Here is a 27,505-nt window from a genome sequence, read left to right on the forward strand (position 1 = left end):
TGGGCTGGAAACCAGACCAGTGGTCTGGAGGGGGCAATTCTATTCTCAGGCTCTTGGGCTTCACTGCCTGTCAGTGGCAGTTGGTGTCGGTGGTGTCCAGGAAGGACCCCTTCACAAGGGTTGTTCCCTTCAGTAATGGCCAGCAGGGTCAGGATGGAAGCAGGGCTGTTGATCTGGGTAGTGCAGTTTTTCCTGGGGCTCTCAGGCTTCCCTCCCCATCAGTAGCAGTTGGTGGTGGTGGTGGTGGTGGCGGCGGCAGTCAGGCCCCTTCTCCCCAATGGCTGCCTGTCCTCAATGATGGCTAACAAGGCAGGGTTAAAAGCAGGGCTGGTAGGTGGTGGAATGGGTGCTTCTATTCCCATGGCTCTTGGGCACACGGTTCTGGGACTATCTACACCTGGTCTAAGGGAAGCATAGGTTGAGGTGGCAAGAGTGTTTTGTTTCAGGAATGTCTGACTAGTTAATGTTGGGAACTTTACTGTTTATTCTCTGTGTGTATATGTATAATTTATTGAATTTGTGTTTTTAACCTCTGTGTCTGGAAATTTATCTTATTATAGAACTGTCTCTAATCTAAAATGGACTTTGCATAGTGATACCATATCAGGGCTTATATTCCCAGTTGACTTATCTCTGTTTACCAAGGGGGATATAGTTAGTGTTCCTAATAAAAAGGACTCCTCTTGTTTATCAAGCCCTGGGAAAGAGACACAGATCATCAGGAAGAAGGAACTGACATGCCAGTTCCTCATTTTTGTTTCTCCTCTAACCCCATTTTGACTGCATGAGATCCCACAGCTGGGGGATCAGTTGGACAGCGTAGAAATATTAGGACAACCTTCTCTGAACCTTCGTTTTCTCCTTTGCAAAATGAGGATACCAAGTATTGCAATGCTCTCCCTCCCAGAGCTGTGGAAGGAAAAATGCTTTTTAAGTTGGAAAATGTTATCAGAATAGGAGCTATCATTCTTAACAGAGTAGTGTGCGGGGTGATTAGAGTCCTGGCCGTTGCTTCCCTACTTACTTAACAACCTGACTCTGGATCAGTCATCATACCTCTCTGTTTCTTAATTTATAAAATGAGGATGGTAATACTTGCACTGCTTGGCTCCCTACGAAGTACCAGATATATTCTGAGTACATTTTATGAAGGAAAAACCAAGATTCAGAAGTTGATCCAACCATTGGTGGTTCTATGGAAACACATTGCTCCATTAAGATGACTGAACCCAGGATCAAGAAAAACTGAGATCCAAGATGACCTCATATATTTGGCAGCTGTGTGTCCCTGGGTGAGTCACCTAACCTATGTTTGCCTCAGTTTCCCCTTTGTAAAATGGAGGCAACAATAGCACATACCTCCCAGGGATATTGTGAGGACAATACGAAATAACATTTGTGTGAAGCACTTTGCAGACCTCAAAGTGGTGCCACTAGTGATGAGGAGGAGGAAGAGGATGATAACTGTGTGGAGGTTTGAATCTGCAGTGGGAGAGAGTACCACGTGGATGAAGCTCTAGACCCTTGAAGAATTTCAGTAACTCCCTGAATAGGACAATAGGTCCGTTAATTGCGGACTATTGTGAATTGTATCCAAAAGTGTGTTTTTCTCATCCCTCAGAGGGGAGACTTGAGTCCCCAAGCACATTGTTAATCTTAATGTTTTCTCTATAGTTTCCTGGCCCCAGGTGGCATTTCATTTAATATTAGCTGACTGGAGGAAGAGACCAGAAGAAACTCATGACTCTGAACTGTGGTTCTCATCTCTAACTGGAGGAGAGAGAATTTGAGACCTTGCTGAGAAGTTTGGCATACAGAGGAGAGGTCCACGGGGATAACTGCCTTCTAGCCTAAAAGGCTCCTGTGTGGAAGAGGGTGGCTTTGCCACTTTATTTTGCTTGGTGCTAGAAAGGAGAACTAAGAACAATGGGTAGAGGTTAAGAGGAAAGACTTATACTCAGCTGAGTATAAGGAAAAATTTCCACTTAATTAGAGCCATCTTTTTATTTTTTTTGCTTTTTGGAGGGCAATTGGGGTTAAGTGACTTGCCCAAGGTCACATGGCTAGTTTTTGTGTTAAGTGTCTGAGGCCGGATTTGAACTCAAGTCCTCCTCACTCCAGGGCCTGTGCTCTATTCACTGCGCCACCTAGCCGCCCTAATTAGAGCTATCTTGAAATGGGCTAGGCCACCTCTATAGGCGATGGATTCTCTTTTCCTAGAGGTCTTCACACTAAAGCTGGGTAACCTCTCCAGCTTTGTAGGGGGGAGTTTTTATTTCCATGTAGGTGGAAAGCAAGATGGCTTCTGAGAGGTTTCTTCTAACTTTGATATTTCATGAGTTTTGTGTGATTCGGAGTTAGGACCCCTGGATTCTGATATCTGTCTTGTACTAGATGAGCTCCAAGTGACCTCAGTTACGTTATTCTCCTTGTGCCTCAGTTTCACGGTTGTCAACAGAGATAAAGGTTTTCCACAGCATTTCTGAAGAGGCTGTATTGATGGGGCTTTTTGCCTTTAATATTTCCAGATAAAAGGTCAAGATAAACCTTGATTTTTACCCATGAAAATCTATGGCAGTTAGGGGCCGCCAGGTGGCTCAGCGAGTAAGAGCACCAGCCCCAGTGTTGGGACGACTTGGGGATCAAATCTGGGCTCAGATACTTAGCACCACACCCAGAAATAACTGACCATGTAACCTTGAGCAAGTTACTTCAAGCAAGTTGCTTGAAAAAAAAATAAAAAAAAATCTATGGCAGTATGGTATAATGTAAACAGCTCTGAACTTCAGATACAAAGGTCCTATTTCTGTTCCTTATTAGCCCTGTGACCAGTGGCAAATAGCTTTACTTCTGGCCTTCTGTACTGGAGGCATTGACATTTACATAAGCAGTTTATAATTTTTTTTCATTTGGCCCCCATAACAACCCTGTCTTTGGGGGCTATTATTATTCCTATTTTACTGATGAGGAAACAGACTCAGAAGTGACATACCCAAGATCACTTAATGAAGAAGGGTCCAAGTCTGAACTCCTGGCCTGTTGCTTTATCTACTACTTCCCAAGGTTGTTACAAAGGTGCATTATGAAAATTGCTTCCTGAAACTTTCACAGAGCTACTTCAGCATAAGCTGCTGTCATGGCCTCCCCTTGCCTTATTGGTTCAGTAGAAGGCCTGTTGACTTTTTATCCTGTGTTTTAATACTGTGTGTTCTCACAATCTTTTTTGCACCAACATTCTATGTTGTGGCACCATTTTCCAAGTTTTAATTGATACATTATGGTGGTAGCCCTTCCTTATTTTATTCATAACACACAGCTTTTATCTACCCATATTCTTAGTTTGTGATGATACCTTGAACTCATTTTCTCTCTCTCCCCCACACTCTCCCTCTCTCTTTTCCTACTTCCTTCTCTCTCTCTGAATCTCTGTCCCTCTCTTTCCTCCTCTTTCTCTTCCTTCTCTCTGTATCCTTTTCTTCCTGAATTCTCATATCCCTCCAAGGAACTGAAAACCTTACTTATTGTATTTCAATTTGTACTATTACAAACATTTAAATAACATCCTTACAACAATCTTTTGTAGTAGGAGTTCCAGGATTAACATCCTCTTTTTAAAGATGAGGAAACTGAGACTCAGAGATGTGAATTGACCTATAATATAATCAAAATAAAATAAAACACATGTTTATATTAGGCATCAGTTTTGTGCAGAGTATCTAAGGTCACCTGGCTATTAAGAATTAGAGTCAAGATTTGCACCCAGGTCTCCTGACTAACTCCAAATCTAATGCTCCTCTGGCACTACTCCCATATAAATGTCATTCCCAGGCCCCCTACTGAGTTGTCAGCTTCCAGGAGGCTGGGATAGTGCAAATATTGACCCTTAAGTGGACACATATATTCCAGTTCACAATATTTGAAATTATAATTATGTAAGATATGGTCATTGGGGGCAGCTAGGTGGCGAAATGAATAGAGCACCAGCCTTGGAGTCAGGAGGACCTGAGTTAAAATCTGGCCTCAGACACTGAACATATTTACTAGCCGTGTGACCTTGGGCAAGTCACTTAACCCCAATTACCCTGCCCTCTCCCCTCCAAAAAGCAAATAACAATAATAATAATAATAGGGTCATTGGTTCCAATCTAACAGAAATACACAGTGGGAATTCAAATAATGTGACCCTTTCAGAATATTCTTTTTTCTGCACTAATAATAAAGATATAGCTGTATTTCAGTAGAGATGTGATCTCACTAATATCTATACCCTTTCCAGTAACCCATAACCCATTCATGCCTTCTATTATTTTTTTTAACTTTTTTTTTGGAGGGTAATTGGGGGCAAGTGACTTGCCCAAAGTCCCATGGCTAGTAAGTGTGTCAAGTGTATGAGGTCAGATTTGAACTCAGGTCCTCCTGACTCCAGGGCCGATACTCTATTCACTGCACCACCTAGCCACCCCCATACCTTCTATTCTTGTGTTACTCTTGTCCACATCTTCCCATAAGTCCTCCATGAGAGATCACACCAACTTTTGGGCAACTTCATCTTTCTCTCTGGGTATTACATGGGCACAGGGGAAGGTCACAGGCCCCCTCTAGCTTTGTGACTAGTGTACCTCACTAATTGTACATTTTCTCAGAAATACCTTTCATTACTCTTTATGTACAGTTCTTTGTTAATAACAGCTACAGCCAATCCACACTTACCATCATCATCAATAAGCATTTAAGTGTCTACTATGTGCTAAGCACTGGGGATACAGAAAGAGGCAAAAGACAGTCCCTGCCCTCATGGAGCTTACAATTCTAATGGGGGAGACAACACGTAAATAACAAATTAATTATAATTTTATAATTATAATATTATGTTATGTACAATATCATAATATGATTATGAAATTAATATTACAAATTAATAATAAATAGCAAAACAAGTTATATATAAGATAAATAGGAAATAATTAATAGAGAGAAGTCACACTTCTCTCCATTGTTTTTTGGGTGACCTGCAATTTTCATTCTTTGGAGACTCCATTGTTCAAATCCATATGGCATCACAGGAAGACTGGATCAGTGCATCAAGATCCTAGGATCAATGTGGAAACTCCCAAAGATATCTCAACCCATTTTACTGAGGTATTGATACAAGACAGGTTTGTAAGCTGACTCAGCTTCAAGGGTATACTAAGAGTTCTGTTAGAGTTGAAAGTAGCAAATTGTGTCACCTGGTGGGTGGAGTTCATCCTTGACTTGTTCCAAGGCCAATGTTTCTGGAAAGTATGGCAATTCAAGAAAACAAGTGCAGGGGGGGCCACTCCACATATCTTAGTAGCATATAATAGCAGCTTTAGCTAAGGGCAAATGCCTTGTTGGTGGTCACACAACCAGTAAGCATCAGAAGTTGGATTTGAACCCAGTACTTTCCAATTCCAGATACAACTTTCTATATGCTATTGCCACACTGCCTCACTATCCAGGGGAAATGGTATTACAAAGATAGAGCTTTGTGTCATTGAAGATAGGGAGAGGGTCTTGTATCTTGTTTATCTTTGCCTTTACCTACAGTGCCCAGCACACATTAGGTACTTATAATAAAAGTTTTTTGAATTGATGAATTTTTGATCTGCTGCTCACAGGCAGCAGGTATAAAATAAAAGGCACTGACCTTGAAGTCAGCAGATCTGAGTTGAAATTTTACTTCAGATACTTAGCAGGGTGGCCATGGGTAAGTCACTTAACTGTTCTGAGACTCAATTCCCCAGGAGAAGTAATAACACTTAGACTACTTGTCTCACAGGTTTGCTGTAAAGGAAACACTTATAAACTCTAAGTAGTATGCACCTAGGTGTTACTTCAAAAAAGAATAAAGCCAAATGTAGAGCAGATTTTGAAATAAAACCCTAAAAGTTAAAAGCAATGTACATTTTATTAAGAAATAAAACATTTTACCATAATTCTAAACTCAAACTTATATACTTAGAAAGCTCAATTGCCTGGTGATGCCTGCCTCAAGATATAAGTAAGAGCATCTCTAACAGCATTGTCATGGTACTGTGGGAAAAATGCTGGATTTGGAATTGCTTAAAACCTCATCTCTGCCACTCTGTGTGATTTAACCTCCCTGGACTCAGTTTCCACAGCTGTAAAATGAGGGAGTTGGACTAGACTGAACAGAAAGTAAAACCATATATTTTACTCAGTTCCAGGTACTGTGCTAAGCTCAATTCTCTCCCTTGCTCTTTGGGTGACCTAAACTTTTATTCTTTGGACACTCCATTGTTCAAAGCTATATGATATCACTGGAAGACTGTATCAATACATCAGGGTCCTAGGATTTGTACAGAGAGAGTACAATAGAAAAGCTAGATGGTTTCTGCTTTCAGGGAGGTCACATTCTAATTGGGGGAGACTGGAATGAGAATTCAGTTTCATGGCAGATGAAGAGAGGTCAGTTGGTACCTAGGGTCCAGAAGGAAAAGTAGTGGGGCAGAAATTAAGAATAGTTGGACCTTGGGACTCAATGGCATGGCAGATAGTTCCCAACCAATCACTGTTGAGAAGAAGGTAGTGCTCCAGTGGGAGTCATAGTGGGGTTCTGGGTTCCCTCAGGCAGAGGTAGTTATAAGGGAAGGAGGGGAACAGACAGATGATAATGTGTATCCAGCACCTGGAGGAAACTGCACAATGGGGATTAGAGTGGTGGTGAGGTGATGTTGGCCTGTTCTTGCTGGTCCATTGGGTGCCAGTTGGTATGAGGGTGACTGATAGGCTGGAGCAGAGGAGGAGAAAGGTCTCTTGCTACTAGACCTGCTGGTAACCTGTAAGGGCCCTTTAGATGTAAATCTCCGGTACCCACTGCCCTTTTGTTTCTTCATTCTGATTATTTTACTATAAATACTGCATAATCTGGCACATTTCACCTGACTCCTGGGCCTCTTTGATAGTTTATCTTTGAGGGGTATTGCCACAGAGAGCCATACAATTCTTTATTGGATGGGCTGGCCCTTCTCTGTGTGTGGTAAAATGCCTATGACTGTGAGTCAGGGCTTGGGTAACCTTGTGAAAGACATTAGACAGGGGATAGTTAATGAAATTCTAACGACAAGGAGGAAGTATTGCCCTCAACCCTATCAGAAGCTTATTGGGTTCTCCAGAGCTCAGTTTCCTATTTTGTGATTTCAGTTCCCCATATTGATTGAATTAACAACCTCACCAGTCCTAGTTGCTTGATTGCACACCCTTTCAGCTCCTTCACCAGCTTTGTCCAATCAGGTTACAAGTCTAGGAGAGTCTTTGTCCATGGTGTATTGCCCATCCATTTGCTTCTTTTTGCTTCCACAACCGACATGGGAGTTCAGGCATTTTCATCTATGGTGTTGCAGCAGCCCTAATTGGGCTCCCAAAGCTTCCATTCCCTCCTTTCTAGTCTTTCTTCCACAGCTGCTAAAATAGTCTCCTTAAAGCTCAAGTGTGATCATGTCACTATACTGTCCACAAAACTTCAGTGGCTCCCATTTCCCTCCAGCATGAAATACAAACTCTCAGCTTGCCATTTCAAGCCCTTCTTAGGGTAGCTTTACTGCACACTACTCCCCTCCATGCTTCCTCTGTTCTAACCCAACTGGTTTCTCTAGTTCTCACTGTCTCAGAATTCCAACTCCCAAATCTCCATCTCTTCCAATTTTGCCTAGGCCATTCCCCATGTCCTCCCATGTCCTCCTGACTCATTGCAGCCCCTTAGATTCCCTATCTTCCTTCAAAGCTCAGCTTATGTCCTATCTCCTGGAGGAAATTTTTTAATTTTCTCTATAGTTGTCTAATGCTCTCTCTGTTATTCCCATTTTAGAGTAGAGGAAACTGGGGCAAATAGAGATTAAGTGACTTGACCAGGTTCACTCAGCTAGTAAGTTTCTGAGGCCAAATTTGAACTCAGGTCTTCCTGACTTAGTAGCTGTGTTTGTAACTTGGCACATAGTAGGCTTTATATAAATGTTTATTTCCTTACTCTTCCCCACTATTTTATGATCTTGAATGTTTTTCTCTCCCTCTTCCCCCCCCCCCAATTTCCTTATCTGTTAAATAAATGACTGTTAATTACAAAACAGAATTTGACTTTAATCATTGCTCCCATTTCCATAGCACCTTATGATTTGCAGGATCCCTTCCTAGCAACAACCTAGTTTCCTTGTTTATCGTTCCTCCATTTTACTACAAAAATAGTGGTTTAGAAAAGTTGAATAACTGGAACAAAAGCTGGAAACAAAACTTGAATGCCAAACAACTACCTCCATAACTACTATTCATTTTACTCTATGATGCTTCTTCCCCTTAGACATGAATTAGTTCCAACTCTCCTCTTACCTTGGAGAAGGTACTCAGCCTCTATACCTCAGTCTCCTCATCTATGAAATGAGATTAATTATAACTGCACTATTACCTCCTGAGGCTGTTGTAAGGTACAATCAAAAGCACTTTGTAAACTTGAAATGGTAATTATAAGTGGTGAGCTCTGACCTTTTTTTTTTTTTTAAGTAAAATTGGTTTCCAGGAAAAAGTTCTCCTATTCATATTCAACTAGATTGAATGTACTATACTCCAGAGGGTATAAACATTGTCTTCTCAGTGCCTTGTATTCTTTAGTTACTCACTCTCTTGGAATTTACAGCTGTAAAATGAAAAAATCACAAACCACTGTGTTGAAAAAAGATACTTAGTCTTTAAGGATGTTCTTAGTGGTCCAGTAATACCAAACAATTGTTTCTAAGAGATACCGTTGCATTGGCTCTTCCTTAACAAACTTTTCGGAGATCTTAAGACTTGAAACTTTAAGCTTCGATTGAATCATCTAATGATAGTTGTGGACCCCTTCTAAGAATAATGCTTTTAAATGGGTAAAATTACAAATGAAGTCAAGTCAATGAACAAATATTATTTATTAAGCACAATAATATTGTGGAGACATCTTTAAAAGATTTAGGAATTCTGATCAACACAATGATCAGCTATAATTCCAGAGGTCTAGAGATGAAGTATTCTACCCACCTCCACATGGAGGTGATGAACTCAGTGCAAATCGGGCCTTTTTTTCCTCCTTTTGGACATTGACAGGGTAGAATTTATTTTGCTCAACAGTACATTTGCAATAGTTCTTTTTCTTCCTGCTTTCTCAATGGTGGAGAAAGTGTGGTTGCTGAGAGAATTCAGATCTGAAAATGAAACAAAATTGAAGTAAAAAAAAACCTAAACATTTATTAAGTGCCTATTATGTGCTAGACACTGCACTAAGCACTAGTGATACAAAGGACAAAAACAAGGGAATTCTCTCAATTCTCACTAATGGGGGAGAGAATTACTTATATTTATTATATTGAAATAGTTATAAATATATGTAGAATGGGGCGGCTAGGGGGTGCAGTGAATAGAGTACCGGTCCTGTAGTCAGGAGGACATGAGTTCAAATCTGGCCTCAGACACTTAAACAAAAACTAGCCGTGTGCCCTGGGGAAGTCACTTAACCCCAATTGCCCTCCAAAAAGCAAAAATAAATAAATAAATATAGAAAGTTTAATATTGAAATATATTTAATATTATTGGCATGTTATATAATATTGAAATAGTAATCACAATATTTTTTTTAAGTCCACAGACCTTAAATTTAGAACCCCTGATTTAGCCTAACCCCCTTATCTTACAGAAAAGGAAACTGAAAATCCCAGTGAGGTTGCATAACAGAATCAGGATTCTAACCCAGGTCTTCTGTCTTCAAATCCATTTCTCTTTGCCTTTCAAGACTTATTCTCCAGTAGAGCAATAGAATTTCTTATTATTTTGGTGAATGACTTTTATTGTGATGTAATACTTGGAAGGAAATTAGAATTTCCTTTTCTACCTGTCAAGGCTTGCAATCATGTGGGAGGTGAATCTGTGAACTTTTGGTAATCCGGAAGACTTTGGAGGTTAGAAATATATCAAGATGTGTCATCTAACTGGGCCACTAATGAGAAATTTCAAATGAAGTAAGGGGTAGGAATTATGGCAGAATGGTTCCATTTCAAAGGAGTAGAAAAACCTAGAAGTAAATGAACCCTCTGCAAAAATCTAACTTCTGTTTATACTTTAACCAAACATTGAATGTCCTGAATTTAGAGAGGCAGCATGTCATGGTCGAAAGAACACTGGATTTAAAGTCAGAAGACCTAGGTTTCAAATTCAGGCATCATCTGTAAAATTATGGGGGTTAAAGGACATAGTTTCATATTCAGGGTTAACCATTTGCTGCCCATATGACCATGGGTCCATTTCATCTCTATGATTTTTCCATTTTCTCGTCTGTAAAATGAGGGGGGTTGGACTAAATGACCTCTAGGGTTCCTTCCAGCATCAGCATTCTGTGTTCTATGCCCAAATGCATTTCATAAACCAAGCTCAGAGAGCTACTTAATTTCCTTTTTATCACTGAATAAACTTGGATTTTGAAAGACCATAATTTCTTAGGCTTCTAGGAAACAAAAAAAAAGCAGCTTGAGTATCGGGCAGTGTTCAGAAGGCTGAGGCGCCAGGCTCATGTACCTGCAGGCAAATCTTGCAAATTTATGAAGTATTCATTGTGGACAGGCCACTATTCTCATCCTCTCTCTCTGTCTCTCTCTGTCTCTCTCTCCCCCTTCCCTCTCTCCCTTCCCCCCTCCCTCATTTTGCATCCTTCAGTATTTAGTACATTGCAAATCTTCTGTAACAGTAAAAGAGTTAACTAGCTGGTGTACATCTGTTCTTTGTTGGAGAGCCTCAGGAGGCCAGACTTGGGCCTGGCAGGGAGCCTCCTGCTGTCTCTAGCCATAAAGAATGTTGTTTGGAAATAAGAGTACTTACTCTGTGGGAATCTCAGATTTCATTATCAGAGCTTCTCCAGTGCATTCCCAATTTGGATACAGCTGTCTTGGGAGGTTGCCACTGACACCAGACCATTGGTAATTAGGGCTTTTGGTTTCTGGTTTATGATAGCAAAAAAGCTTGATATAAGCCTTCTCCAAAAACACCACATTGGAGACGTTTCTTACAATCTCTCATGGAATTGATTTCTTCTTGGAAAAGGATTGTGTAGAGCTCTCCAAGATTGGAGTTGAACTTGGAGTAAAAAGGACCTGGGTTTGAGTCCCAATTTTGAAGCTATGACCCTGGACACTTTACCTGTCCAAGTAAAGTGTCTTAGCTACTGCATCTTTAAAATGAGAATGCTATTTATATGATTGTTCTGTAGAAACCACTGTTTAAACCTTAAAGTACTATAGATTTGGGAACAGTTAATAGTTATAATGGCAATTATTATTATATTTATTATGTATTATAGATAGCCATTATATAATTATGTTATTAATAAATATTAATAATAAAACAATGTGTATTATTAATGATGATGATGAAGAAGAAGTTCAAAGGGCAGACACCATCTGCATTTAGGTTCAAACACTGCTTCTAATACTTTCTTTCTTTATGACCTCCTTAAGAAAATCATTTAACCTTCCTGGACCTCAATTTCCTCAGCTGTAAAATGAGAGGGTTGGTCTAGATGGCCTTTCAGGTCACTTTTAACTCTAGAATTATAATCCTAAGGATCCTTTCTTTGGCCTTTGTAGCACAGTATCACAGTTATGGTTTTAATAAGACTTTATTAATGACAAATAGTATTTTAGAGGCAACTTGACATCATGAATAGGGAGCTAGTCTCAGAGTTGGGAAGGCCTGGGTTCCAGTTCTTCTGCTGATGCATATTGGCCGTGCCACCCTAGGAAAGGTGCTTAAATGTCTCAGTGGCCAAGCACATCTAAGAGAGTAAATTGTGGAGAAGGTCCAGATCTGAACTGGTAGGTGTTCTCTATCAGTGAATACAAGTCTGGTCCAAATCAGGAGCCAGTGAGCTGCTCCAATTGCACATTGCTTGGTGTACATTATCTCATCACCTGTGAGGTAAATAGGTCAAGGAACATTCTCCTCAAATCATAGCTTAAGGAAATAGGGGCCTAGGCTGGCATAACTGTTTGTTCTGTGTCACACAGCTAATCCATGGTAGGGATAAGATCAAAGATTTAAAGTTAGAATCAACAGAAGTTTATCTAGTCTAACACCCTTATTTTACAGGTGAGGAAACTGAGGCCCAGAAAGGGGAGCCAGTTTGCCCAAGATTCCACACAAGCTGAGCCCATGTTGGAATCCCATTGCTCTGAAACCAGTATTCATTGAACTTACTACCTTATGGATATTCAATAACCATTGAACCACCTAGCTTACGGGGAAGTCACAGATACTGTAACTCAATTGCAATGAGTGCCCTTCCCATTACATTGAAGTGGTAGTGACAATAAGCAAATAGCTCTTCTCCAGGACACTACCAAGAAGTAGCTTGTACATAGGAGGTACTTAGTAAATACTTCTTTAAGTTGAAGTCGGATGAAAGCTTGTTACTAATGAAGAACCTGAAATTCAAAGTCCTTTGTGACAATCACATAATTTGCTATTTTCTTTTGTTAGGTTTTGGTTGAGATAAAAAGAGAAATATTTCCCTATCCCTGCATCCCTTCTCTCAGCAAATTTATAGTAAAACAGTAACACTCTGTTAATATTCTTCTGGATTTTCCCCACTACTCCTGTTTAATGATTTCTTTCCCTCCACCCCACTAGTCTCGCTATGCAAAGATCCTAGCCTCAATGCTGTGTGACTCTGGGAGAGGAATCAGGGAATCATGGGTCAGTCCTGGTTGTGTCACCTCTGTGACTTTGGTCAAATCACTTTCCCAGTTTTGGCCTCAGCTTTTTCATCTGTAAAATGAGGTGATTTAGATTATCATCACTAAGGTCCCTCCCAGCCCTGACATCCTTTAGTGTAAGATCATCTCCATTTCTATGTCCTATGATACTATGATAAAAGATGGCATTTTAAGCCCTTGATCATTCCGGAAGATAAGATTTGGGCCTTTTCCAAGTGAAATAGTTCAGTGGCGCCTTCCTCTGTAACTTCTAACTTGGGGGAGATTTCACAACTACTTGACTCCATCATGTCATTAGACTGTAGACTGTATGGTGCAAAAGAGACAGTCTGCCCTCCAGCATGCATTTTCTTGCTGAGTCTGAGGTACCACTATGGGAAATCTAGTTCCCAAAGCTTTTCTGGTTGGCTACTCAGTTCTCATAGCTTGTGGTCACCGTATTGATTACATCAAGCCTTTCCTGAGCCACTCAGTTCTTTCTTTACTCCTCGTGGTTTCTTAGCACTTTGTACTGTACTTACTCCTCGTGGTTTCTTAGCACTTTGTACTGTACTTATATACTAATTTGTATTACAATTATTTGTGTGTTTTATCTTGATTTTAATATACTTCTTGGAAATGGCCAACATGGGAACTTATTTTGCTTGATTATGCATATTGGTTACAAAGTTTTTATTTTTCTTTTTTTAATATTAAAATAAACTAATTCGATCCAAGCCTGACAGTAGAAAATCAACACATGAACTTGTAAAAGAGAAAAAAAAAGCCCCCAAAACATAGAATGTAATGAGTTCATCTAGTCCAATACTCTCATTTTTTACAAATGAATCTGCTGAGACCCAGAGAGGGCTTTGCCCAACAGATCATTTATTCTCATTTTTCAGGTGAGGATACTGAAACTGAGAGTAATTTGTGCGAGAACTAGGACCTAACCCCTAGGTCACTTTACTCTCACAGCACAATATATTGACCTATTTATTGAATGAATATTTGAATGTTTCTTTTACACTTATAAAATGTTGGAGCAGGAAAGGACCTTAATACTTAATCTTAATGGTTCCTTTTTATTTATATGGTGTTCTGATGTTTTCAATACACTTACCTCAAAACCCAATGAAGAAGGTAGTACAGTTTTTTTAAAAAGATGAAACCAAGGCACAGAAAAGTAATGCCATCACATAACGAGAACTGGAAGGAGACTTAGAAGATATCAGAACTGAAAGAAACCTTGGAGATTATCCATTCAATTTACCTGGGATCCGTTAACTTTTATATGGCTGGATAATCCCATATATTTTACTGTATGCATTTAAAAGCATTATTGTGCAAAGGGGTTCACAGGCTTCACCAGACTGCCAAAGAGGTCCAGTATCCAAAAAGTTAAGAACTCATAGTTGGTCTAGTCAACTCCACCTCATTTTACAAAGAAGGACATATAAGCCCAGAGAAGTAAGGTGAGTGAGTAGCAGCACCGAAACAAAAATCTGGGTTTCTTGATGATGAATTCAGTGTTCTCTCTAATATCAGGCTAGCCTTTCTAAACTCTTTGGTTTCCTATGGTGTCTTCATACTGCAAGAGTGATCCTCCAGATTCTGTTTGGTCTTGATAACGTTAACTATATATTCTCTCCTGCAGATAACCCCAGTAAGGGCCTTGGTTGTTGTGGATGGATTCTGGTGGTTATATCCTTCATCTTCACAGTTATTACCTTCCCATTCTCAGTCTGGATGTGCATAAAGGTAATGGAATATTTATTTTAGGAGCCTTTAAAATGGGTGTTAAGTAGCTCCTTGTTGTTTTGGACAAGGAGTGTTTAACTTGTGGGTGCATTTAGTGGCCAGGATTTCTCTTTACTATGGGATCACAGGGTTTAGAGCTGGGAGGGGCCTTAGACACCATCTAGTCCAATACTCTCATTTTTTACAAATGAATCAGCTGAGACCCAGAAAGGGCTTTGCCCAACATTTATGGAAGCAGTGAGTGACAGAGCCAAGAGTCAAATATAGTTCTTATGACTCCCAATTTAATGCTCTTTCAATGTATCATTTTGCCTAAGAATCTCTCAGTCAACTTTCCTGGAGGGGGTCTCTTCTTTGGTTGACGGATTGAAGAGGTTCTAAGATGGGCATTGGCACCATAGGGCACGGTCAGTGATAAGCTGATAGCCTATTCCCTCCTCTGCTTACTGCTTCAAATGTCAGAAGACCGACTGAGTATTTTCCAGCTTCTTTTTTTTTTTTTTTTCCTAAATCAGACCTTTGATTTTATTAGCACAGGGAACTCTGGGTAAGGAAACTACTAAATAAATATCATCAACTGCTCTGCAACATAGAGGCCTTAGAGTCACTAAGGGCACAAAAACGTAAAGTTATTTGCCCAGGGTCATACGGCTCCATGTTTCAGGGGATGGTCTTTTTTTTTTTTTTTTTAAAGCAATTGGGGTTAAGTAACTTGCTCAAGGTTACACGGCCAGGTATTTCTGGGTGGGTGCCAAGTGTCTGAGCCCAGACTTGATCCCTAGGTCATCCGGACACTGGGGCCGGTGCTCCCACTTGCTGTGCTACCTGGCCGCCCCTCAGGGGATGGTCTTAAACCCACATCTTCTCTATTAGTAAGGGATGTCTATTTTTACAATGCTACACTGTTCCAACAGAGCTTTAAAAAGCACATTTTTTTTGTTTAATGCCTGACACTTGGGAAGAAACAAAAGAATCTACAAGGCTTTAATTTTTTTTTCTGTCTCTCCTGACTATGTAAAAATAATCAAGCACCGAATCATTGAACTTTGATTTGGGGACTTTAATACTAGGTATTCTGACACCACTGGAAGCATGAGTCTCTCATGTAGTATCCCCGACAGTGGTGATAGGATGAAGGTATCCTGCAATGATTGTTCTTTTGTATCTCAAGCCAAAATCTGCCACTTTTCAGCCTCCTTTTGCCTACTGCCATTCATATTCACGGAATCACATAGATCCCCTGAATTGTCAGGGATCTCTCCAAGGTCTTCTACTTGAAGTCATAAGTGAACAAGAATACCCCTTACAAACTTCTTCAATAAATGATCTCTCCTACCCTCTTTGTGTCTTCCATTCTATTCCATACTCTCTAGTAGAACTTCAGTTCTGCCCCACCAGAGCTAAGTAAAAACCCCTGTTCCTTGCTTCCCCATAGCAGTTCTTCAGCTATCAGAAAACAATGAACCATGCCCCTCCTTCTCCCCTCTGCCCCTAGGCTTCTCTTCACCAGCTGAAATGCTCCCAGTTCCTTCAATTTTCCTTCTAGATTTTATCTACATAAAAAGGTAGTGTGATGACTAACTCATAGAGTAGGGGTTGTGATCAGGGAGCTAAATGGTATAAAAATTTTAATTCCCTTTATTTTCTATTCAGGAAATATTCTTCTGCTGGATGCAGATCCCTGCACTAGGCATAATGGGTGGTATAAAGAAAAGACATCAAGGAGCTTATAATCTCTTTAAGAACTTAATTTGATGTTTTCCTTTCTAGATCATAAAGGAATACGAGAGAGCTATCATCTTCAGACTTGGTCGAATTTTACAGGGAGGAGCCAAAGGGCCAGGTGAGTGCCAGCATCAGGAATTGTCTTTAGGAGAGAGGGACATTTTGCTTCAGTTTTCATCCACTCCTGTAAACTGCAGCATCTGATACTTGTCCTCACTTCCATACATGGGGAATAGTCCTAAATTCATTTTGATTTAGTAAATATCTATTAATGCTACCCTGGCCTTATATCATGTATTAAGTATCTACCATGTATAAGATGGGTTCATTGTTGTTCAGCCATTTCAGAGTCTTCATGACCCCATTTTAGATTTTCTTGGCAAAGATACTAGAGTGGTTTGCCATTTCCTTCTCCACCTCATTTTTATAGATGAGAAAACTGAGGCAAACAGGGTAATGTGACTTGCTCAGAGTCAGCAGCTAGTAATCGTGTGAGGCCAGATTTGAACTTGGAAAGATGAGTGTTCCTGACTTTAGAACCAGCGCCTATCCACTGTAACACATAGCTGCCCAAGATGGACTCAACATGTGTATATAAAACTTGGAGTTCCATACAAGGATGAAAATCAACATAGCTTCTGTTCTTGAGGGAGCTTAAGGGAATGGGGTGGAATAGTCTCTCATTGCTAATAACTAAGTCAGAATGTGATAAATGTATTGAAGAGACCAGAAAGGAAAAAGATTGAAAAAGAGAGGGATCACTTTTGATTGGGAGGGTAGGGAGAGCACAAATTTAGGTATAGAGGTTCTCTGAGGTAGCACCTCAGTGGGCCTGTTGAAGGAAAAGGAGAATTTCAGCAGATGGAGATGTAGAGAAAGTCTGTAAGGAGGCAGCTACCTCTGGAGTAGAACAGGACAAAATCTGGAAACTGAGGAATCCAGTTTGGCTAAAGTGTTGAGGTGTCTGAAATATGGCTAGAAAGATGGGGCCAAGCGGTAGAAGTTTATGTATCATCGACTCTTAGTAAATTGTGTGATCCAGGAAAAGGCACTTAACTTCTTATAATGTAACACCAAGGAAAGGCAACTTCCCAAGGTTCAAAATACCAGCATAGGTGCTCTCCATTTTATTCAGTGACAAACCAAGAACAGAGAAGGTCAAAACATGACATCATTCAAAATACAGCATTTACTAAGAGTGATTAAATAATCTCCAAGTACAACCCCACCTTCCAATCATTCAATCAATTACAAAGTCTCTGTTCTAAATACTTCTCCACCCCTAGACTATACCTTCATTTAGTCCACCACAAAGCCCCTCTTCTCAAATGGAGATTAGTTTCCAAACATAAGTAAAGTACATTCACTTGTTCAACCATAGAACACAAAAAGGTCAAAAGTCCCCCACCCCTGGATCACAATTGAATCTACCCCAGAGTTACATCAAGTTTAAGCACAGCACTTAATACCCAAATGGAGATCTTTTCTTCATCTTGACAGGAGGCAAGTTCTCAGCAATCTTAGTTCCTGGGGAGACAAGGCTTAGCAAGGCCACAAGATACATTGCCAGTCTCTTCATTAATTCATCCTCTGTCTGCAGAACAGTCCTAGAACCCCTGAAAACATTAGCAAAACCCTCTCCCAGGATTTCTGTAAACATACAACAAGAAAATCCTTCTTCAGGGCTTCTGAACCAACAGAAAGGTTCCCAGACCCCTGCAACAACAGCACTGTCCTTCACTAGTGGACAGTATTCATTCTGTCTGCAGGACAGTCTCCAGACCCCTGCAACAACAGCACTGTCCTTCACCAGTGGACAGTATTCACTCTCTGTCTGCAGGACAGTCTCAGGGCTTCTTATCCAAAAGCCAGGTTCCAGGACTTCTTCAACAACAGGACTGTCTTTCACCAGTGGACAAATCTGGCAAAACAACATCAAAACAGACAGACAAAGTACCAGCAAAACAGCTATGTCTCCTCAGTCCTTGGCAGCTCAGGGGGCAGGTCTCAAAAGTCCAGGGCGATTCAAAGTGGCACTCAGCAATCCTTCTCAGTCTCTCTCCCTGCCTCCACGAGGTGCTGCTTCCAAAAAGTTCTTCTGCCTCTCTCTTGTCTCTCCAAATCTACGTCACCAGCTCCTCCCAGTTCAGGACTCTCTTTTCACATCAACAAGTCCATCCCACAGGTGGGATTAACAAGCTCTGGGTTTTAACACAATCAATTTGAAAAACCAAGCCAATACAGGGGAATCTTTAAATGCCATTACTATCACACTTCTCCAGGCATTAGGTTACTCATCTGTAAAATGAAGGAAGTGATGGATACAGTGACCTCAAAGTTCCTTCCCTTGCGGCCATACCATTCTGCCCCCAGTAGGGAATTGGGAGCCATTTCAGCAGCAGAATGAGGTTATTGGACTTGTGTACTAGGAATATTACTTTGAATGCCAAGGATCATTTAGTAAGAGGGAGACATTTAGGAAGGTGCTACAATAATTCCTAGGCCAAGAGAAACCAAGCCTAGACTCTCTTCGCTTTTTTTCCCTCTTATCCCCCTCCTATCCTGGTCTGTGATAACTCTTAGAACTTCCTTTTCTGGAGGACATTTACTACAGTGACCCCTGTGAGGGATCCTGGTACAATGATGATTTTCCTAATAGTTTGATTTTGGGCCCTGGGAAAGATTCAACCCAGGAGTCTGGGGTATGATCATAGAGCCGTTTCAGGGGCTCATAAACTGTTAGAACTTAAGAGACCTTGGATATTTTCTCATCCAACCCCTTCATTTTACACAGGAGAAAACTGAGGCCAAAAAAGAGGATATGACATATGCACATTCACACATTTAGTGATTGACTGAACTGGGGCTTCAACTCAACCCTAACACCTAAGCCAGTCCTCTTCCTACCTTACCATGAGGACAGTGGGCTTGGCTCCAAGAGCCAAATTATTTTATCTAAGGAGTAGATGCACAGACAAGTAAGTGTTAGATCTTGAGTCCAAGTCATGTTGCATAATGATGTCTAAACCTACCTTCTCTATGTGTCTAGCAAGCACCCTAGCACACCCAGAATGCTCTGCTAACAGGTTCTTTGATCTGCTTTGCTAAAGAAAAGGCAACTCTTAAAGGGATCAATCTTAGTTTAATTCACAGAGATAAGTAGAAAATACAAGCAGAGAAATTAGCACAGAGATTCAACAGACAGGGCTCCTACTATCTGAATAAAGTAATCTAACCATCTACATATACTACCAGACTGGGAGAACACAAACTTCTGAGTGGGGGTGTGGGGAGCTCTTAACAAATGGCTACCCAGAGCCCCATCTAGGGAATCAAAAGCTCCTTCTCATAAGTGAATCCCCAAAGCAAAATCTCACCTCCAAATATATAAACACTTTTGGCTAATAGGCTCAGAGCCAGAAGGCATCACAACCCTTGTGACTCAGTGCCTAATTAATTTAGTACCAAAAGGTGTGAAAGCCTTCCTGCAAGCAAGCCTCCCCTAGGCAAGCTCCTCCTCCAATGGGCTCTATGTGACCCAGAATGTATCATAGCTGGGTCAGAGTTCAAAGCAGTAAGACATCCCGTGATTGAACACATGTGGTCTCATAGGCCTATTTAATGGATGGGGAAGATCTTCATATTCCATTGATGTTACAATGTGAAGAGTAAAACATTGGGTACCAGATGTAGCTAATAACTAGCTAACAACAGCTAACATTTATATAACACTTTGAGGTTTGCAAAGTACATCTCTGCATTTTATTCTCACTATACCCTGTGAGAAAAGAAAGAAGGAAATAAGTATTTATTAAGTGTCTACTATATGCCCGGTATACTATGCTAAATGCTTGATCTTCACAACAACCCTGGGAGGTAGTAGCTATTATCCCCGTTTCACAGATGAGAAAACTGAGGCAGTCAGGCTTTCCCAGAGTGATACAGATAGTAAGTTTCTGAGTCTTTATTTGAACTCGGTTTTTCCTGACTTTATACCCAATGTTCTATCTAATGCCCCACCTGGCTGCCTCTAGGAAGTTAGGCGAAGTAGACACTATTATCCTCATTTTGCATATGAGGAAACTGAGGCAAAGAGATTAAATAACTTGCCCTAGGTCACATAAGTACACAGAATAGACATCCAAATCTGGATTTGTTTCTTCAGAAGGTCCAACTTTGTCTAACTGCTCTTGGGTGAAATTCACCCAGAAATATGCCATCTTAAGAACCTACTTCTTTTTGGGAGAGAGGTGGGGGACTTTAGTTGTGGAATATAGTATCTGTTGAGGTCACCGTGTTGACTGGTTTCATTTAACTGGTTTTCTTTGTTACATGGTAAAATTTGTTTTGGGAGGAAGATGGGGCAATCATATCTGTAAAAGACTGTCAGTGTACAAACACAGGACTTCAATAAAACTTAATTTTAAAAAGAAAAAGGGAATTTGACATTCTTTCAAAGAAATAAAAAAGACACTGAGACTTGTCCAAGGTTCTTGGACAAGAAAAATGTATCTGTTGATGGAGAATGGCCTTGCCCAGACTGGCCCCTTCACATGTCAGTCTAGAATTGGTGAGATTTGATTCTCTTCTGATTTAATGACAGAATAAAGTCGTTAGATGTCATTGTCTCTAATCATCTGGCTTTTTTCCTGCACAGGGCTCTTCTTTATCCTGCCTTGCACTGACAGCTTTATCAAAGTGGACATGAGGACCATTTCATTCGATATTCCCCCTCAAGAGGTGAAGTTTCTTTTCCTTCTTAACCTTTCTTTTCTTTGTGTTTCCAGTGGAAAATGTCATTTGCTGTACTGTGCCCTTTGTTCTTGGATTTTTGACTTTTTTATTTAGGTTGCTTAAGATGAATTCTATCATGTCAAAGTTGATGTTCTCAGCAACCTTCCCAGGTAGATAGGATTGGTACTATTGTCACGAGATCAGAATTTCAGCTTATAAAGGACCCCAGTGGCCACTTGTGTAACCCGTAGCTGACATGGTTCATATAATCTCCGCTTAAAGACCTTCAGGGAAGGGAAACCCATTGCCTCCTGAGTCAGCTTGTTCTAGCCCATTTTGGACAGCTCTGATCATTAGGAAGTTTTCTCTTACATCAAACTTAAAGTTTCCACATTAGACAGAAGACAAAAAACAACAAAAACAGACTCAGAAAGGAAATTATTTACCTAAGAATTACAGTTTATCCTAGAATGTTGAGCCTGGAAGGACCTTAGAATCTTCAGGTCTAGAGCTGGAAGGGGGACCCTAGGGATCATCTAGTTCAGTCTTTTTAGAAAAGTCAAGTGACTTGTCCAAGGTCATGCAAGTAATAAGTCACAAAACTGGGCTTCAAACCTATATCCCATGGCTCCAAATTCTCTGCTCCTTGTACTATGCCACAGCTTGTATTTTATATCATTTTAGAGCTAGTTGGACCATCTGGTCCAGCCCCCTCATTTTGCAGATGACAACTGACCCAGGAGTTTATCCCAAAGGTTGTGATTTTCAGATAATACAGTGAATCATTGACAGGGCTGGGTCTGAAGCCCAAATCACCCACTTCACTTCTCTTTTCACTATTCTATCATAGGCTTATGGCCGCAGAGAGATAGAATAAGAAAGATGGGGAGGATGAAAAGGAAAAATCTATCTGAGGCCATAGTCTTGGGGGTTGGTGACTAAAACCTGTTGCTTTGCTTACCACGGCATGTCTCCATTGGTGTTTGGCCTTCTTCCCTGAGCCATAGGCAGAGAAAATTTTATTAGGCAATGGTAAAGGACCCAAGACTGACCCCCTCTTAGTCTGTCCCTCAGCACTCCCAGTGAAAGAATTGTTGCCCTTTTGGGGGGCTAATCTAGCTCAGTGCATTCACTGATACTCTTGAGCTAGGTTACTCAATGTTGCTGCATTTCAGCTGTCTTTCCTGTCCTTGGGAGACTGATCAGTGCACTTGGCAAAGACTTCTGTTTTCTCATCCCTAGTGGATTTACTGTGAATTAAAGTAAACATTCTGCCTGAGATAAACAGTGGGCTAAGGTGATGGAGGCAAAATGAATGTTAACATAGATGAAAGTTACATGGGCAAAGTGTTTTTGGAGTTATAGGATCACCGATGTAAAACGAGAAGAAACTTTGGATTATTTAGCCCATTTTGTAGATGGAGAGAGAAACTGAGGCCTGGAGAAGTTTTAAATGACTTGTCTGAGATCATACCAAGGAGTAAGTGACAGAGGTAGATCCTCTGACTGCCCATCTTGCTACTCCTATTTTATTCCAAGAAACCACTGAATCTATATTTATAAAGTCATAGACTATGGGTTATTAGTTGGATCATTGCTTTAATGCCTGATTATGTGATTATTTTATCATCATTAAATTGATATATATATTGTAAAATCTATTTGGCTAATGTTACTATTAATAATAATGCTTCCTTGGATTTATAGAATGTTTTAGAAGAGCAGCAGGTTTTACAGTCAAAAGGCCTGAAAGGAACCTTAGAGCACAGAATGTGAGATCACCAAAGGTAGAATACTTTATCGGGAAAAGAATTTAGAAAGAAGAATCATCTATAAAATGTGAAATACCAACTTCCCACCCAAGGTTACTATGAGCAAGGTGTATTGTAAACTATAAAACTTAATAGCATGTGAACTGCCATTTCACCTCTTCTCAATGAAATGAGGTCAGGCAGACGGCAGTTTTCCCATTTTACAGATGAGGAAAGTCCCTGAGACAAAAAAGTGTCCTGACCAATCCAGAGAAAATTGAATAAACAGAAATGGCACTTGAAAGACCCATGGTCTTCCCAGACTCATAGAGCAGTCAGAAGGGACTTTAGAAGACACCTGGTCCAACCCATTTGTTTTATAGTTGAGGTAAATGAGGTTTCTTTTTTTTTTAATTAAATTTTATGTTTATTTTTTGTTTACATCATTCATTTCCACAAGATTTTGAGTTACAAATTTTATCCCCGTCTTTCCCTACCTACCACCCCAAAATAGCTATCCCACTGTATTACCCCTCCCCCAATCTGCTCTCTCCTATATCCTCCCCCATCCCCTCTCTGACTTTCCAGTAGGGCAAGATAGATCTCCATACTCCAGTCCTTGTATATCTTATTGCCCAGGTAACTGAGGTTTCAAGAAGAGAAATGACTTGCCCAAGGTCAGCTAGTCTAGACTTCTTTGTCAGAGGCCTTTATTTGTTGGGCTTAATTCTTCCCTTTGACCATTTTGTAGGTGGAGAAGTCAGGTCTCCTTTGCTAGTTGGGTGAAAGGCTGCAGGGTGATTCCCTCTTCTTAGGTGAAGAATCATTTCCAGCTGAAGCCACAGCCCTAAGTAACATGTATTTTGACATTTCCTTTTAGTCATATGGGTGATGCAGTATCCTACTTATTGCTAAATTGATTCTTTACAGAAAATTCTCTTAACAGGATGAGGTGGGGCAGGTCCTCATACTTGTGGCAGAGTCCTCCGGATGAGGAGGATAAGAGGAGATAATTCTCTTCCCTTTCAATCCAAGAGACTTCTTTCTTCAGAAAAGATTAAATAACTCACACACAAGTTGTAGCAGGCTTCAAGTCTTCCACTTTTTTTTTGTTAGAAAAGTGTGAATCTGCTGAGGTGTGTTTCCCACCTTGATTGGGAGCCAGAACCAGGCAGAAGGTCTTCTGTCCTCCAGAAAATCCTGACATTCTGGAATTAGAGATAATTGGCAACTTCCTTATGTTGAGCATTCAAAGAACTACTTAAAAACATTTAGCCTGGAAAAGCCTGGGAAGGGATGGGGACTGGCAGAACCAAAAGCCCTATGGTAATGTGACAAAGCAGCAAATACAGTCTTACTCTAAGACAAAACTTACCAACAATTAGGCTAAACAGACTCCAGAGATGGAGTCCCCTCTCCAGAGTGTTTAAGGCTGGAGCTGGACAAATACTCAATTGAGTGTAATCCCAGAGGAAGATTCCAGCTTAGGTGTAGTTTGGACTGAATGGTCCTTTCCACCTCCAAGATTCTGTGATTCACTCCTTTGGCCCCTATTAAAACATAGGTGCTCCTTGTTGATTGAATGATATGATAGTCATAGCTCGCATTTCCACCCACCAGTCAATTAGCAAGCATATATTAAGCATCTGTTATATACCAAACATTGTCCTAGGTTCTGAGATATGATAAAAACCATGAAACTGTCTTTACTCTATGGAACTCAAATTTAATAGCATTTTAAGCTTTACAAAATTCCTTTTTCTCACAGTAACCCAGGAAGGGAAGTCTTACATTTAGATAAGAAAACTGAAATTCAGGGAGTTGGATTACTTTGTCTGATATAACTGGAGCTAATAAGTGTCAGAACCTGGATTTGAACTCATGTCCTCTGATTCCGAGGCTGACTGTTGCATGTACTCTGATCTAGTGACACTGGCCTGCGTACTTTTCCTCACCTAAGACTCCAGGCTTTCTGTCTAATTGGTCCTTCTGATTTCTTTCAAGTCTCAGCTAAAGTCCAACCTTCAAGACTTTCCGAGTCAGTCTTCCTTAAGCTTAGTACCTTCTTTCTGCTGCCTCAGGTGAGGAATCATCACCAGTCTATCCTATATAGATCTGGTGTGTACATAGTTGTTTGTAGGTTTTCTCTTACTGTGAGCCCCTTGAGAAAAGACTGATTTTTGCCTTTCTTTGTATCTCTAGCACATAATTTACTGCCTGGCACAAAGGAGGCCATATCTTAGTTGACTGATTTCTGACTAGGGGAATAATAATAATTATAACTAGCATTTATATAGCACTAATTATGTCTAGGCACTGTGCTAAGTGAACAACATGGAAGAGGTCACACCTTAGCTTAGATCTTGAAGTCATACCAGCACTTAGGAACTTGAAGGAATAAAAGGATTGTACTAGAAAATCATTTTTTGGTTTCCAAAGAAAAGTATTATTCATTATTTCTTGGTGCATATACTTAAGATTTTATCTGTTAGGTTAATGGACATAAGTTCTCTTTTCTTCCTGTAGATTCTTACCAAGGACTCTGTGACTGTCAGTGTGGATGGAGTGGTCTATTACCGTGTCCAGAATGCCACCCTGGCAGTAGCTAACATCACCAATGCCGACTCAGCCACCCGCCTCCTGGCACAGACCACCTTGAGGAATGTCCTGGGCACGAAAAATCTCTCCCAGATCCTCTCTGACAGGGAGGAGATTGCTCATAACATGCAGGTTGGTACAGCAGTCGCCCCTTCTGGTCTAATTAGTAATTAGGAAGTTGTCACTTTCCTTTCCCAGAATTGGAAAGTAAAATAGACTTTGGAAAAGAGGGCAGGAGGGCAGCTAGGTAAGCACCAACCTTGGAGCCCAGGAGGACCTGAGTTCAAAACCAGCCTCAGACACTTAGTAACTGTGTGACCGTGGGAAAGTCACTCAAGTCTGTTTGCATCATAAGAAAAAAAGAAAGAAAGAAAAGAAAAGAAGGATAGGGTAGAGGGGGCAGGAGAGTTGGGAAGCCCCAAAGTCCTTGCCCTGAAATGTTTTTCAATGTAGCTGCCAAACTGGAGGAAGGGGATGGGGAGAGTTTCTTGCACTAATGACTTTTATTAGCTCCTAGAATTTAAAGGTATTACATAGTCCAGCTCCTTGACTGAACAGGTAGCTGAAGTCCAGAGAAACCACATGGTGGTAATAGAAGGAGCATTGGACTTGTAGTCAGAGGACCACCCTAGGTCAATTCCTGCCTATTGATACTTGTTACCAGTATAATCTCAGGAAATTAGAGTGCCTCTCAGGGCCTCTATTTCTTTATTCATTAAGTCAGAGAGTTGGACTAAATGACCTTCCACCTCTGTCGGACCTTTTGATTCAGTGATTTAGATCTTGATCTGGTTTTTCATAGCGATAGCCAAAAAGAATTCCCCTTTGGTGATGAGTTTCTGTGAAATGAGCTTGGCATGTTCTTTTTTCTTTTTTTGAGGGGGGAAGGTAGGGCAATTAGGGTTAAGTGACTTGCCCAAGGTCACATGGTTAGTAAGTGTTTAGTTTCTGGGGCTGGAGTTAAACTCAGGTCCTCCTGACTCCAAGGCTGGTGCTCTATTCACTGTGCTACCTAGCCACCCCAAGTGTTCTTTCCAGTGTGGAGATTCCCTCTAAACAATCAATCAAATCAATATGCATTTATTAAGAGCTTACTATGTACCAGGCCCTATGCCTGTGAAAGATTGCAGCCCATTCTTGCCTTCTTGTTCTATGTGATTCTTGCCTATAGTCTGTCATAAGTCCTCGACAGGGCATTGGTCCATTCAAAATGCTAGAGGCTTTTCTGCAGATTTCTTTACATCACAAAGTGGTTTTCCTAAAGCACAGCTCTGACCTTGTCACACCTCTCCCCTGTTCCCGCCTGCCATTATAATTTCCTATTCCTTTTTTTTTTTTTAAGCAATGGGGGTTAAGTAACTTGCTCAAGGTTACACGGCCAGTTATTTCTGGGTGTGGTGCTGAGTATCTGAGCCCGGACTTGATCCAGGTCATCCCGACACTGGAGCCGGTGCTCTTACTCGCTGAGCCACCTGGCCGCCGTTAAGTAACTTGCTCAAGGTTACACGGCCAGGTGTTTCTGGGTGGGTGCTAAGTGTCTGAGCCCGGGATTCGATCTCCAGGTCTTCTCAACACTGGAGCCGGTGCTCTTACTCGCTGTGCTACCCGGCCGCCCCACAACTTCCTATTCCTTCTAGGATCAAATACACACATCTGTTTGGCTTTTAAAGCTCTTCACGACCTGGACCCTTCCTCCCTTTCTAGTCTTTATATACTTCTTTCCATATACACTATGATCCCACTACACACTCCTTGCTATTCCTCATACACTGTTCCCCATCTTCCAACTCCATGCTGTTTTCACTGGCTTCCACCATTCTTGGAATGTTCTCCCTCTTTATTTCTTTCTCCTGGCTTCCTTCACAAGTCACCTCAACCCCCCCCTCTATAAGAAGCCTATCTCATTCTCCCCCCCTCCCCCCACTAGTACCTTTCCTCTGAGATCACCTCCCATTTTAACTGTATATATGTGTTTGTGTGTGTATTTATACAGTTGTTTTCATTCTGTCTCTTCATTTGAGAACAGGGACTGTTTTTGCTTCTCTATCTCTAGGGTGCCCATAGTACATAGTAAGCACATTAATTAATGCTTGTTTATCCATTGCCCATGGTCACATAGTAAGTGGAAGGGACGGGAATTGAATCCTGGTCTTTCTAATTCCATGTCCAGCACTTTGGCCAATATACAATGTT

General features: G+C 40.8%; 1 protein-coding gene across 1 annotated transcript in view; it reads left to right on the forward strand.

The window, feature by feature from the left end:
* Window positions 1-27,505, forward strand: part of STOM (stomatin) — a 44,276-nt gene that overhangs the window by 10,332 nt on the left and 6,439 nt on the right. Inside the window, exons 2-5 of the mRNA XM_069073793.1 lie at window positions 14,401-14,504; window positions 16,275-16,347; window positions 20,887-20,969; window positions 25,241-25,444. Coding sequence (XP_068929894.1) covers window positions 14,401-14,504; window positions 16,275-16,347; window positions 20,887-20,969; window positions 25,241-25,444 — 464 coding nt within the window. The remainder of the gene's footprint in view (window positions 1-14,400; window positions 14,505-16,274; window positions 16,348-20,886; window positions 20,970-25,240; window positions 25,445-27,505) is intronic.

This window comes from Petaurus breviceps, unplaced genomic scaffold, assembly GCF_028583685.1.
Source record: "Petaurus breviceps papuanus isolate PSGF00001 unplaced genomic scaffold, PetGlider_PUasm1.0 90879, whole genome shotgun sequence".
NCBI lineage: Eukaryota > Metazoa > Chordata > Mammalia > Diprotodontia > Petauridae > Petaurus > Petaurus breviceps.